At 32.6% G+C, this 16,000-nt stretch overlaps 1 protein-coding gene across 2 annotated transcripts in view; it reads left to right on the forward strand.

Annotated features, from left to right (window-relative positions):
* CD2AP (CD2 associated protein) overlaps window positions 1-15,020 on the forward strand; it is a 146,056-nt gene extending 131,036 nt beyond the window's left edge. For both annotated transcript variants that reach the window (XM_038554264.1, XM_038554266.1), the window contains exons 14-18: window positions 1,629-1,741; window positions 2,459-2,560; window positions 3,843-4,024; window positions 7,696-7,759; window positions 12,080-15,020. In XM_038554264.1, coding sequence (XP_038410192.1) covers window positions 1,629-1,741; window positions 2,459-2,560; window positions 3,843-4,024; window positions 7,696-7,759; window positions 12,080-12,121 — 503 coding nt within the window. In that variant the 3' untranslated portion in view covers window positions 12,122-15,020. The remainder of the gene's footprint in view (window positions 1-1,628; window positions 1,742-2,458; window positions 2,561-3,842; window positions 4,025-7,695; window positions 7,760-12,079) is intronic.
* The last annotated feature ends 980 nt before the right edge of the window (window positions 15,021-16,000 follow it).

The raw sequence follows: 16,000 nt of genomic DNA on the forward strand, positions 1-16,000 counted from the left end.
TTTTAATAGGTTGTCAGTACACATTTATCAATGTTAAAAGCAATTTTCAACCCTTCCAATGACAGCATATTTTAACATCTTTCGAAATACTGATTTTCTTTATGAAATTTGCAAATAAAATGAAATATTTAAAATCTATTTAAATTCAAGACCTTTCACATTATATAATGCATTTTCCATTAAAGCCACTGTGTCTCTTTCTAATATTTGTTATATAATTATTTATAAGCAATTATCAAAAGACTCAACCAAAATTAGGCTGAGCACATTCGATTGATTGCCTGTTGTGATGTGTTAACCTGGTGAGTAGATACTAGATAAAGATAGATCACACAAAGTAATTCCAGAATGGGAGGATGGAAAAGAATTAACAGAGGTCAACAAATACTTAAATTTGTTATAAAACACAAAGCCAAACACTGATACTTTTTCCTATGCCTTACCTTTGTGTCCTTTTACCCCTGACATTTTTTTCTAAATTGATTACTTTGAATGTGAAAATTGATGAATAAGCTTTGAGGGCAGTAATAATAATAATTCTCTTTAGATGTTTTTAAATAAATAACAGATCACTGAGTTTGTATATCTAAGTATTTGACAGAAAGCTTTATAAACATCTAGGCAGTGGGATTGTACAGAATTAATCCTGTACCTGAAAGACTAAACCAAAGATATCTGCTGCCTTACAGAGTATCTCAGCTGTGATTAATATCTGTAGTTTGGATTCTGGGCTAAAGGAAGATTGTATTGACAGTGAAGTGTCTGGAGTTATCCTTAGGATTCTTGTATCACTTAGATATTTCTAGGCTTCAAAATTAAGGATTGCCTCTTTCAACAAGGTTTTCTGGATCATCTAGAAAAAGGGAAGGTATTATATGTCGTTGTTTCAGAGATACTAATTACATAGATCTTTCTTTAAGCCAAGTTACTGGATCGAAGGTCAACCAGCCTTTGATGGTGGGAAAACAAGTAAATGATCTTTGTAGCATTTTTCTTTGATAACCTATTTGCCTTCGATTTAGAACTGTCTCATAGTTCCTATACATGCTGATGTCTAAGCAAAAGTTCAGTGAACTATGAACAATTTGAGTCCCATCTACAAAATACTATGTATATACATACATAAATATATAAAGATCCATTAAATTATCATTGGAAAGTATCAGGTACAGTTGAGTACTTAAATTTGAATATTAGGATACGACTTGAAATTTAAAATATTTTATGTGTTAATTTTCTGATATATTGTCATTACTTATGAGTTGAAGTAGGTCATCTCTTTTTACAAGCAAGAACTTCAGATGACAACTTTTTTATGATACTGTAATTTCCGGTTCAGATTTGTAGCTTTCAATGAGAACTTTTGTTGAGGTTTCTCTATTGGAAACATGAACTTTCTATTGTTTAGTAAAGTCTTATGCTATAAAATATATCAGGTAAAGAGGATGTTTGTTTTTAAGGGTGAGTGTTGTTTTCCAAATGCATATGAAAAGCACAGGTTAACTTGTGAGTCCTAAGTGGTATTCTTTTCAATGTGTAATTTGTTAGACATCCAGAAACTTTTTTTTTTTTTATCTTTTAAAATATACAGTTATTGCTTAGGAGATATGTTTAATTCTGTTCTCCAGATATTGTAAATTTTGATGACATAGCTTCCTCAGAAAACTTGCTACATCTTACTGCAAACAGACCGAAGATGCCTGGAAGAAGGTTGCCTGGACGCTTCAATGGTGGACATTCTGTGAGTACAACTTCCTGTTTGTAAAACACAGAGAATTTAGCAGATCCAGAATCCTTCTAAAGATGAGTGTGATGGAGAATTTATAGCCTCCACCAAAGTTTAAAAATCAGGAAGATAGCTATTAGACTTAAGTGGCAAATAGTTGGTTACATTTAGAGAACTGTGGGGTCATGTTCACTTCAGAGAGGGTTGCAATGGAAAGTTACAGAATCAAGAATAAAGAGCTGTTCTGAGACAATCGGCACATAGCACAGGGTCAAAAGGGGTCAGGGTATCTTGTAATCTACCCAGCAAAGAACAATAGTTAGAATTGAGTGGTACATATTCACCTTAGGAAAGAACAAGAACATTCTTTTCCTCTGAAATCGTGGGGAATGTGTATCTAAATGTGTAGCTTCTTTGTGTGCTTTCTATACCTTGCCTGGAATGCTGGTAGTACTTTATTATTAATATATTAGCTCTTAACTGCTACAGTACTTTTAAATTACTGAAGTAGAGAAATTTTTGTTGCTATGAGAGAGGCAGGCTATTTTTACCTTCAAGATATGCAAGTGTGTTATTTAGCTTGAAATTGTGTAATATCCTGTTAACAATAATGGAATATCTAGAACAGTAGCTACTGAAAACAGTGATAAAAGTCAGTTTATTATCCAAATGTTTATTGCCTTTTCCTTCTTTGGTATTTTCTGTTTCTTGGTTTTTAAAAAAATCGTTAAGCCAACCCAAAGCCCAGAAAAAACCTTGAAGTTACCAAAAGAAGAAGATAGTGCCAACTTAAAGCCGTCTGAATTTAAAAAGGATTCAAGCTACTCTCCAAAGGTGAGGGATATTATGGCCTAAGATGTGTATAATTTGTAGAATTCTTTGTGAACACCGAAACTGAAATTTTTAAAGCATCTTTTAAAAATTATTTCTTCTGCTAAGAAATTAAAAAATTCCTCTAGTTTTTCAGTTACTAAATTTTTGAGTTACTAAAGTTACACTGTCCTCTGTAGGTCATTTTTTACAAGAGTTTACTTTAAATGAGTAATAAAAGGCTTACACATTTCATATTTTTTAAAGCAGGGATAGATCTATTCATCTTGTTCATTTTCCCTTTAAACATACACTCTCTAGGCCAGAAGCCATCATTTGTTTACTCCTAACCTAGCTTGGTGTTAGGCACCACAGTGACCACTGAATATATACTGAAATGAGTGGTGGTATACGTGGAGTCTTCCATTTGTTGCATGGGGTTAAGACTTCTAAACTCTTTCTGTTCTTACTTAAGATGGTATTATCACAGCCTATACGTACCTTATATTTAAGAAATTCATGTTTCCTCCTCAAATTCATTCCAAGGGCATTTGGTTACTATTCCAGTTTATCAGATGCATTTAATCTGATTCTCTCAACTTGTCAACAGTCATTTGAAATTTTACTTCGTGTTATTTTAGTGAAATAGTAAAAAAAGGGCATCAGGCCATGGATTCATTTTAGTGCCTCTTCCATGGACTTACTAAATTCTTCATGATTACTTTTATGTGAAACTCTTTGGATATTCTATGACTATTTAATGTGTAGGAACAAAGCAACACCTAAAAAATGCTGATATAGGGGATCCCTGGGTGGCTCAGTGGTTTAGTGCCTGCCTTCAGCCCGGGGCGTGGTGCGTGGTGCGTGGTCCTGGAGTCCTGGGATCGAGTCCCACATCAGGCTCCCTGCATGAAGCCTGCTTCTCCCTCTGCCTATGTCTCTGCCTTTCTTTCTCTCTCTCTCTCTCATGAATAAATAAAATCTTTTTAAAAAGATGCTGATATATTCTTGCCTATAGGTGCTCCTCTCGGCAGACCATTCATAAGATAAATCTAATAGGTTTTTCTTTTCTTTTCCACTTTTTAATAAATCCTTTGACATTTCTCACATAAACTCCTAGTGATTTCAAGTTTATTCTTTGGTTCCTTGGTGTTTTCACCAGTTGTGAATATCAAACTGCTTTTTCCATTTTCAAAGTTACCATTTATCTTGAAGTATTACTTACCTCCTTGCTATAATTTTTTTTGGTACCTAAACATAAATATAAATACAAATAAAACAAGAACATTTTCTATTTTATTTTTAGCCATCTCTGTACCTTTCAACACCTTCAAGTGCTTCGAAACCAAATACAGCTGCTTTTTTAACTCCATTAGAAATCAAAGCTAAAGTAGAATCAGATGATGGGAAAAAAAACCCCTTGGATGAACTTAGAGCTCAGATTATTGAATTGCTGTGCATTGTAGAAGCACTGAAAAAGGATCATGGGTAAGTAGTCCTTGTTTTCTTCTTTGAAAACTACTTAACACATATGTAAAGAATTCTTTCAAATTCTATCAAGTAGAGATGTAAACTGACAAATTTCTGGTATAAGGAAGTATGCTTTCAAAGAAATTTTCAATAATAGTGCTTCTCTTCTCTCTGCAAAAAACTTGAATTAGAAAATTTGTTTCCTAGGCTTATTATAGAAATTATATAAATATATAATTTATTAAATATATATATATAAAATGTAAGGATAGAAATCTGGTCAAATGGGTAAATTAGGCAAAAATATTAGGAAAAGTTATTTTGGATCTGGAGTGTATCTATATGTGTATTTACTTTTCAGAGGAACCGGATGGATCACTATTAGGGTTGAGATTGATATATAAATAAAACCAGTGGGTTAGGAATAGGTGATTTTTAAAGTCATTCTCTTAATTCTGAAACTTCGGTAATGGTCTATGGTGAGATCCTAAGTGAAAGTGGCTTTTTAGAGCAAAATAAAATGTAAAAGGTCACTGACCTAGGGCCCGCCCCTCTCTTCTTTTAACTGAAGAAGTAAATAAAGGTTCAGAGAGGTAAACCTAAGATCATACAGTTCTTAAAAGGCAGAGGCTAGAATTGAAATCCATATTTCCTGTTGGGGTAGAGATATTTTCTAGAACTGTTATTTTAATTTTAAAACATGTTAACATTTTAAAAATACAAAGTAATAATAGAACTTGTTAACATTTAAACATAATTCTGCAAAGTCCCCATAAGTAAAACAGGTCAAAGATCAGCTGATCTAACTGAGGATGAGGGTTCAGGTGTTCTTCCCTTTTCTCAGCTTCCCCTGTAGCCTCTAAAAGTATTTGATGGTATATGGAATCTGGTATAAAAATCATTGCCAGAAACCATTATATCTCTGAGTTGAATTTACCATTTCTTTCTTTTGGCGGGGTGGGGAGGGTCTTTATTAAAAATACTATTGAGGGGCGCCTGGATAGCTCAGTCGGTAAGATGTCTGACTCTAGGTTTTGGCTCAGGTCATGATCTCACAGGTAATGGAATCAAGCCCACACTGGGCTCTGTTTGGGGAGTCTGCTTGAAATTCTCTCCTTCTGCCCCACCTGCTCACTGTCTTACTCCTTCAAATAAATAAGTACATCTTTTTTTTTTTTAATCGATACTGAGATTAAAAATATGATATACTTGTAGTTGAAGAGCACTTCTACAAATCTATCTTAGGTAAAACCAAAAAATTTATCTTCAGTGACTACCTAAAACATATTTATATGCACACAAAATAAATATACAGGGAGATGTGTGTTTGTAATTTGATACATTTTAGGTCTTGTCTTGATTCCTTCAATTTATCTGAGTCCCGCAGAGTTTTTTTTCCACAGATTCTACAATATATACATTAAAAACTGGAAGTTCATTCATCTAGTATTTATTGAACACCACCCATGTATGAGTTAGAGAACTTTCCAAATTCATTGATTTTGACGTTTTATATTTTTGATACCAAGTCTGCTATTTTTAATAAACTGATAAATTACATTTACAAATTACCTGTAGGTGTTCTTAAATTAGGTGTAGGATGAATAAAGTATTTATGATTTATTTATATTTTAAAACATATATCAGATATTTTAGAAGTCTTTCCAAAGAGTGTTTTCAGTCTTATTTCCTCTGGGAAAATGAAACAGATGGCAGTTTTTTTAATCTTAAAAATATCATAGGAGAATGGATAAACACATTGGTATGTTGATACAATGAAATACTATACTGTGAACAGCAATAAGAAAAATAAATGGATTGTGGCTACATGTCTCAACATGAATTCATCTGAAAAACATTGAAGGTGGAGAAAGCAAGTCAGATATGCATTCAGTATTATTTCATTTACATGAAGTTTGAAAAGCATATAAAATCAAAGTATGTGTTGTTTCAAGATATATTTGTATATGTATGTGGTAAGAAAGGAAATGAAATAGACTATAAAACTTTTCCTATGAAGGAGAGGAGGAAAATAGGATTGAGGGTCACTCTGGCTATCAGAGGTACTAGTAATATTTCTTGAGCTGACTTGGAGTTCTTAGCTTTTTTTAAAAAAATTCTATCTTTATAGCTTACAAATACATAAATAGTCTTTATGCATTCAGTATTAAAATCTAAAATGTTTGGAACAATTCATTAAAAGAATGAAGGATACTGACACAAAAAGATTGACAGGAAAATATATTAGTAATCTGTAGAACAAGATACATAGTTTGATTTGTTCCTATAAAAGGAAAACAGTGTTTTATATTAAGTGTGTTTTTAAAACAATAAAAATGTGAGTATAGATAAACAGCAGGACAAATGTTTTTGGAATAGATCCTCATTGGGGACGCCTGGGTGGTTGAGCATCTGCCTTCAGCTTGGGTTGTGATCCTGGGGTCCTGGGATCGAGTCCCACATCAGCTCCCCACAGGAACCTGCTTCTCCCTCTGCCTGTGTCTCTGCCTCTCTGTGTCTCTCATGAATAAATAAATAAAAAGAATAGATCCTCATTTATGTATAATAAATTCAGAATAGTAGAATAATTTTAAAAAGGAAGCATTATTTAGTGGTAACATTTTGGAAATACAAAGCTAATATTCTAGCAGATTTTCTATCATATCCCAAAATAAACTAGATAAATTCGAGTGAAATATCAAATTATAGTCAGTTGAAACAGTAGAAACAGTAGAAAACAGTAGAAAAATCTATTCTCGATATAAAGAGAAACAGTTTTATAATCAGTAAAACCACAAAGTTTCTTTCTTTCTCATATATTTTTTCTTCCTGAGCATTTTCATGTGTTTTTCAAGTTATTACTTCTGTAATACTCTTGAAGAGTATTTTTCTAGCATATGTCAAAAGGCTGAAAATGTCCCTACTCTTTGATTTAGAAATTTGATATACTGGTATATTCATGATGTTAAATAAAATTCCTATTCTTTCCATCTCCCCTCTAAAAGCAGCTAACCAAACTAAAAACCTGGATATTTGAGCAACAATTATCAGAAATATGATAATTTTAACAGCGTGAAAATATTTTAAAATACTTTGTGAAAAGACACAGTATGGAATATATACTTACAGCTGTGGAGGGAAAATGACTATATAAAAAGGTAGCCTGGAACACAGAAAAATGAAAACATGAGTTAAGGAAGAAGGATTGTTGGCTAAAGTTTTTTTGTTGGTTTGGTAATTTTAATGGAATGTTTAATTAAAAAAAAATAAAGAGAAATGTAAAGTCCAGGTAATCCTATTAAAAAATTTGCTTTGTACTGTGACATGTTTTGACATTACTGAATTGTTAGGGCTTTAGAGTGTCTACCCTGGGAAATGCATGATATTTGAATATGGAAAATTGCTTCAAAGGCCAGTTATTACTTCTTTATTTTATCATGAGCTGCTCTCTCTATTCACTTTTAAAAATGTCTTTATCACAGATAGGATTGCCATGGTATTGCTGAGTTTTTTTAACCATTGTATTGAACCTTTCCAACTAGTGAATTTGAAATTTTCCTCAAACAATATGGCTATTTCCTTTAAAAAATTTTCCCCATATTTTGGTATGTCAGGTAACAGAGATCCTGTTAACAGTCAAATAATACTGTTTAAATGAGACTTAACAGTAATAAATACTTTGTTTTTAGGAAAGAACTGGAAAAACTACGAAAGGATTTGGAAGAGGAGAAGGCAATGAGAAGTAATCTAGAGGTAACTCATTTCTCCTAACATTGAGATTTTAGCCAGCGTAAACTAAATGTGTTTTTCCATCCCAGCTAGGTGATTGGCTTCACTAAAAATTATGCTCTCCTACTTAAGTTGGACACTCCCTACTGCATGGTAGCCATTTAATTAATCTCTTGTTGACTCCCTGTCACATTCCATTCATTCATGTAGCAAACATTTTTTGTGCATAGCTCTCTTAGGCAATGTGTGAGAGGCAAAAGGTACACATTTATAAATAAAACAAACATGGTCCTGGCCTTGTTAAGAGTGGTAGTTCTAGATCTTTTGCACTCAGCATTGCTTTCTTGAGCTACTTCTTTTTTCCATAATTAAACTTTTTTCTTTTTAATTATTTTTTATTTCTTATAATTTTTTGTCTGGAGACAAAAGTGGTGGAGGTGAGGTGGTAATGGGATGGGTGTAGATTTGTTGACTTCTTTTATCTGAACATTTACTGAACATTTACTTTATAACTACAATGTCATCATCTTCATTCTCTGCTGATGACTGCCAATTTCACTTATTTTATCTTCCTTAACTTTTTTTCCATCCTCACTGACGTTGGTCTTCATTTGTATTCTTATTTTCTGCATATTTCAGAGGAAGTGTTTCCTGCCTTTTTTCAGAATCTGTTTCCCATTCTATATTTAAGTATCTCATTCACCTCCCTGTTTTTACCTTGCTTTATTCCTTACCCTATTTCTCTTGTTAGCATTGTGAAACAGAAAGAACATGCGACTTGGTTAAAAACAACAACAACAACAACAACAACAACAAAACCCACCTTGAGCCCCTCTTCTGACTTATACTTGTGACTTTCAGCTCTAAACTATATGTCAGTTAGGTTTGGCACCTTCTGTACATTATCTTAGTAGACACACATAACAACTTGTAAGGATTATTGTTCCTATTTTAAGGATGAGGAAACTAGGGTTTAGAGTGATTACATCACCAGTGGAGCTGACCTTTAACAGAAACAGCCAGACTTCAGGAAACCGCTTTCAGTGATTAAGTTATACTGTTTGAACTTGAGGGAGTCACTTAACTGCCTTTTAGCTTTAGTAGTTAGTTGTGATAATATATGTGAAGGTCTTTGGTAAATTATCCAAACTACCATTTTTACCCTTAACATCTGACATATCCTATCCCCTTTATTGGCACTTACCCTTTTCCCATGAAAATATTCAATATTTCTCCTTTTTCAAAAAACAAAGCCCCTTTCAGATCCAGCTGCCCTCTTGATCTACTGTAGTTTTCGCTTTTCATTTGAGGCTCATTTATTGCAAAACAACCCCAAAAAAGTATACGTTTGCGGTCTCTAATTCTTCATGTTTAATTCAGTTGTTAACTTCTTACATGTTACATTTACTGAAGGCAACTCCAGTGACTTCACAGTTTCTGTAGTGTTTCACATTTTTAAATCCATTGCCACTTTTTCTGTCCTGGTTTATGTGATCCTGCATTCTTTTGTCTGAAATGCTCCTTCAGAACTGCCGTTGGCCCTTCTCTCTCTGCATCTCTTCACTCTTTTCCTACCTATGCCCTTAAGTATCTTGATTAGCTCTCTGTGGCTCTCCCATCTGAATCTGATTCCTCTTTTCCCAGTTTCTGCTGTTTCCAGCTGCTGGTCTTCCCTGGATGTTCCACTGTCAACTTAGAACTAGCATGTCTTTTACATTTGTCATCTTCCTTTCCTGCTCTTCTGATTTTTCTGTTTCTGCTGATTGCTTCATTACCTTTCAAGTCTTATAGACATGGTACTTCCAGTCTAATTCCCTTCGCTTTCAGGCCTGTTAGCTTTACTCCCTCACCTTTATTTCTTTGTTCCCTAGTATTTCTGTCCTTCTCCCATGCTCTTTATTTTCTAATTAACTGTTTAAGTTTCTCTCATTCTTAGCTCAAATTAATCTTTCCTTCGTACTTTCAAGAACTTTCTGCTACTTACTGAACAAAGTTCAGACTTCTCAACTTAGCATGTTAGGACTTTTATGTCTTGGTCCTAGTTTATCTTTCATTGCTTGCTTGGTGATGCTCAGTTGTCCCTCTCAGTTAATTTGTCTGGATTTTTGCTCTTTATTTTCTGGAATTTTCCTTTTATTTCATCTCATGCATAAGTTCTATAGATTCTCAAAGCTTACCTTCAACAGTCACCTTCAGTAAGTTAGTACTCATCTTCCTCTGATTTAAAAGTAATTTTGTCTTCCAAATTCATGTCCTTTAGTTTTGAAAAGGAAAAATAATTTTCTGTCTTACCACTGTGACGTTATATACTTATTTTTGCCCATCTTCTAGACTTTAAGACTGTTCAGGGAATGGCTCTGTTTTATCTTTGTCCATAGCTCCAAGCAAGGTGCTATATACATATTAGATAGCTAATAAATTTTTGTTAAATCAAAGAATACATGTTTAAAATGTCTTAAACTCCCAGTGTTGTAACACAGTAGAAATTCAGAAATTAAAAACAAAGTTTCTTGGTTTTTATTCCTTGTATTTCCTACATGTACATATTCATATTTATAAAGTCATATAAGCAAGTGGGACTAATAGTGTTAAATTTCTATATGTGATGTAATTTGTCACAAAAATCATGATGAAGAGTCAAATGAATTACTTCTTTTTTGAAGAATTTCATTTGATTCAGTTTTTTAGCAAAATCTAGTTACTTAGCCTCACACTAATTTGTATTATAATTTTTGCCTAATGGGGAAAGTTTGACCCTTGTATTTATTAAAAGCACACTTAATAAGACATTAGAGTTCTAAGGTCATACATTTAAAGAAATTATATTAAAGATTGAAAGTAGTACTTTGAACTGTGAAGTTAACATATAGTATTAAATTATACTGAGGAATGATAAAAGGACTAAGATGAACAATGAACATAAAAATGCTAGATGAGAAATTCTAGCAATAAAAATATTTGCTTGATATCTAAATTTATGTGACAGCAGTCTATAAGGAGTATTTTTTTTTATAAGGAGTATTATTGATTGAGTGCAGAGTTATTCTTTGTGTATCCTACTCCTCCTTTCACCAATGTTTCCTACCCCCTCACACACAAATTTTCTTTGCATCCTCGCTCATTGAAATTGGTATAGTTGGTTTATGTCTTTGGAACAGAGATAATAATAGCACATCATGCTTAAGATTAGAGGTATTTTGTCTCCATCCAGGCTGAAGACCAAAACTTGTCTCAAACCAGTGCTACTAAGATGTTTACTTAATCATCATATTAGCCGAAGAATAATATCAGGAAAGATCCTAGAATTAACAAACCATTGTTGAATAGTTAGAATCCCTAAGGAGATTGTGTACTGAAATTATACATTTTGACTGTGGCAAAGTGCTTATCATTTACTAATGAATTATTTGTCAGAGTTTAGCCATAGCATGTATTACTTATATGCAACGTTGGGGACAGGGATGATACTGTCAGGAGAAGGTAAGGCCTAAATATTTGTGAAAAGTCAGAGGTAATCAAAACCTTAAATAATTGGAAAAAGGAGAAACCTGGGCTTCAGAGCTTTAGACCTGATCAGTGCAAGTTGTGTACCACTTGCTAATGTGGCACACTTGGCATGGTATTTAATCTTGTGCTTCAACATCATGATTTGTAATATGTCAGAGTTAAATGACCATAATTATTGTGATATATTGAATTTTCCTAGTGCTCTTAAGTTTCTTAAATTGTGAATGTCTGTTAAGTGAAGGTGGAAGTATTCTTCTGCTTAAAGGTGGAAGTATTTCCAACATATTGAGTAGATCTTAGATATATTCCTGGGTTTTAAATATAATTTAATCTAGAACATACTATTTATAGATGAGGAAATTGAGACCAAGTGAGGCTAAAGGATTTGCCAATTTCACGTAAGTAGTAAATAAAGCATAGAACTAAACTGGTCCTTCATTATTATTATTTTTACAGTTCTGTACTGCCCCCCCCCCACCCTTGTTTAATTACAGGTACTTGTACATTTCTTAATTTGGTTTCAAGGATTCTCTTGTTCTTTGAAGAGCTGATTTTCTTACAGTATGTTCTCAGATAGTCCCGTTACTTAACATTGTTCTGGCCGAAACAGTTGTAGTTGCTGTTTTGTCATTGTTTCTTGCCATTTAGGAACTTGTATTATGAGGTGTTCTTCTGTTAAACTTTCCCTATATTGATCACACCCTTGGAAGTTGGATTTTAGGATGGAAATCAATCTGGAGGCTTCAAAGTATGATTGGATCTTAATGACATAGGATAAAATAAAGAAACTTGACTAAAGATATTTTATCTATTGTCAACTTATGTTTTGTATCATAGGTGGAAATCGAGAAGCTGAAAAAGGCAGTCCTGTCGTCTTGAAATGGCATGGCCCTGTATTTTTAGGGTTCCAGGGATTCAGAAGCAACACTATGAACTTCAACTGACTTATTACTTAAAAATAACAAATGCTGATGTCCTGATAAAGAAATATGAGTATTTGAACTATAATCTATAGAAAAGTAGGGAGAGGGTGGATTTTTTTTATATATATATTTTGTTTTGCCAATATGAAAAAAAAGAGGCCTTATTTCTTATGTGCTGGAATTGCAAACTTTTTTTTTTTTTTTAGTTTGCTTGAAAATACTACTGAATCTGTATAAAAAGGAAAGTTCACAATAGTTTTTTTATTGAAACTTGTAGTATTATTTTTAAAGAGATCTATACTATAAATATGGTGATATCTTTACAAATAATCTGTAACATATACTATTTGAGAGGGACAAATTAGCTTTATAGTAACTATAGCCACTACTTTTCCCATAATACATAAGGGATATAAACTTTGTATATATATATTTTTTACTTTTAGCTTCTTACCCAGGATTACACTGTTGTGCCTGTTTGTTTGCAGTGCTGTTTATACTCTGGGTGATGAAATAGGAGTTTACTCTAGCTATAAACCAGATTACTCACCCAAGCATATAGTAATAACTAATGAAACAATCAAAACAATTTCTTTGACTTTTAGAATATTTTATATTGCTTGCACTATAGGATTCATAAAAGGAATTTAGTTAAAATGGATTGTTAACTATATTTGGGAAAATATGAGCTATATTTTAAATTCATTAGGTCTGAGAAACTAAAAATGTCAATTTAACCCTTAACTTGTGCCTAGAAACAACAGCACATATAATATGCAAACACCAGCCTTATTGCTGTACTTTACTGCTTGTTTTACAGGCTCAGATATTACTCATTTTGTGATCTTGTGAGTTAGTTCCTCATGTTCCTCTTTCTGATTTTTAATAATGGTAATATGAGAAGAACAAAATTCAGAACATGCAGAACTTGGGTGTGAGGTTTCATACTTTGACAAATTATTATTATGTAAATACTCAGGTTTTACAATGTGTAATTTACTTCAAAGACCAAACTAATTGGTGGAGATATTTTAGGCTGTCATTTAGGTATCAGAGTGTTAGTATATCATAAAACATAACAGTACAGCTTATTTAAAACCAAATATAGTTGACCATATTCAAAATACATTTTCATAAGATGGATGAATTAGTTTCTTCAGAGTCACTTATGAACAGTTGAACGTTTTAAAAGTTATTATCTATAGATAATATGTCTTAAAATATATGGGTTTATATTAAAAATAGAAAAATTGACTTTTCATTTGCAAAAAAATTAGATTTTAAGTTTTATTATAGCAAAGACTTTCAGATGCCACCTGTCATGCTTCCATTTTGTGTTATTTTAAACCACCAAATCAATGTTTTCCTTTAAGTTTTAATCTTATATACTGAAATCTGTGTTAATGAAATTTTACCATGTTGTCTCATATAAAAGAGAACTGAAGTAGAAAATAATAGAAATTCCAGTCATTACTTAATGTTAAATCACAACTTACATTATTAGTGCTTTTGGGGAAACCTGATTGTGCATTGAGCGTGTACATTTTAACTCTTTAAAGTCTGGGCTTTTCTGATGAGGTCATTACTCAACAAAATTGTTAATTCCTGTTTTAATATTTTTAAATGACTTTTGTTGAATGATTTCCTTCTTGCTAAAAAAGTTAGGTTTTACTTTCTTTTAATGAAAGTCCTTAGAAATAAAAACATTGTATCCTAGCAATCATTCTCTAGCTTTCTGGCTGGAGTGACCCCTCCTCACCCTGTTAATGGGGTGAGGGAAGTTTCCAGCAGATTTCAGGGTGTTCTTAAAGTTTTTCTTGGTCATTTTTCTCACCAGTGCATAAAATGAAGGTGGTCATGAATGCCAACATACATTTAAAGTATCTGCTTTGTATGTTCCTCAGTCAGAATGGGAAATTAAAGTTTTGTGGCTCTATTTTCTGTCCTTGACCAAAAAGTAAAGTTCTTAAAGCCAAACTCAAAGGGAAAAAATGATTACTTCAATCTAGCAATTTACTGGTATTTGCTCTTGATATGGAAATTTTGTTTTTATTCATAAAGTTCATATCACAAAATGGTACATAATGATAATAGCCTTTACTGGGAGATAAATCATTGTTTTTTCTTTTTTTCTATAAGTGAGTATAAATGACAGACTAGAGATGAACAGCATGGAATCTGTCATTGCCAAATTATTAGCGAATGTATTTTTCAGGTTTGCTATTCTTTGAAACACATAATATTACTAATTTTCCTACTTGTATTTCAATATTGGGAGTATTTGTGTGTGTGCTTGTGTGTGACCACTGAGATTTAGTGGTTTGGTCTTACTATAAAGCTGTTACCTCTTTACAAAATTTAAGCCTGAAGATAGGAAGAGAATGGGGGTTCTCTTTTTTATGCTTCTTACTGTGATCACAGGAAAAAAAAAAAAACCCAAGTGCTCTCTTGATTTGTTGGTAAACATTTTATGCTTGCATTTAAACTTGAAATGTATTAAGAGAATAAGACAATCAGTTAAAATCATAAATGAAAACATTAAAAATGTAATGGCCTTGTTTTGCTGTAGCAATAAAATGACCAAGTGCAATGACTTGATTTAATAAAATCATCTTTTAAAAGTTGCTGCTATGAATATTTTTAGCCATAAAACTTTACCCTTGTTTTAGCCTGACTTGCCTTCAGTAACTATTATGTAATGCAGTTGGTATTGTGGTATTCTAACATTCCAAAAAAATAATAATATATATGTGGGGAAACTCAAAATAGTATACTTCACTGACTTGTTTACAGGTGCTGTAAAAAAGCATGCTTCTCCCTCAAAAAAAAAAAAAAAATAAAGAATAGTATTGCCAGTTGTGTTGGTCTTTATTGGTTATTTTTCATTAACATCATATGTTTATTGCAGAGTAAGATGGAAATTTTATTACTTTGTTTCATTTGGAAAACTCAATGTAAATAGTAAAATGAAAGCATTAAAAGTTCTAGACCTATATGACTTTTACCGAACCTTTGTGAGTCTGTTTTTCCCCTGGAACTCTAAGATGATAATTTCTACGTCACTGATTTTATGGGGGAATTTGAAATGATTTATATAAAGTATGTTATAGAGCAGATTTTTTTGAAAGTGGAAGCTTCTATTGTACTCTTCTCAAAAGCTTCTTTCAGTGATAAATACGATGTAGATAAGATTAAACGAATTTTTGAGTTTTTGAGTACAGCATCTCAATACAAAAAGCACTGGTCTCAGCATAGGGAGTACTCTCTGTTAGAGTCTATCATCTGGAAAAAGCTTATTTGGAAGAACAGATCTTAATAGAGCATAAAGAGATGGAAACAATCCAGAAGGATTTTAAAACCGATTTCAGTCATTGCCTAAATCCCAGCTATCTATCCACTGCATGATTCCTTAGGCATAAACTTACACTTAAATTTTTTTTGGTTTCTGATTTCACACCTGGAAGTCCTGGTAAATAAAAAACAAGAGTCCACAAGATATCAAGGCCCATGTATTCTTGCTGAAAATATGCCACATACACAATTTTAGGCTTTTTAGAAATCTACTAGAAGATCTGAATCATAGAAAAGGAATAAGACACCAGAATGACGTAATAAAGGGAAACAAATGTGGCAAGTCATTTAAAAATTTAGTTTGAAAATTTCTACATGCTTGGTACTGGCCTTGATAAACTCTAGGTATAAATTAAGCCTTACAGGCACAGGATAGTGAAGTTTTGGATTATAGAACTTGTATTTTCTTACTATTATTGATGTGGGAAACTAAAGCAGAAGGAAGTGGAGATAAAATTAAATGTCCTTATAACCTGCAGCCCAT

Source organism: Canis lupus, chromosome 12 (genome assembly GCF_011100685.1).
Source record: "Canis lupus familiaris isolate Mischka breed German Shepherd chromosome 12, alternate assembly UU_Cfam_GSD_1.0, whole genome shotgun sequence".
NCBI classification, from domain to species: Eukaryota; Metazoa; Chordata; class Mammalia; order Carnivora; family Canidae; genus Canis; species Canis lupus.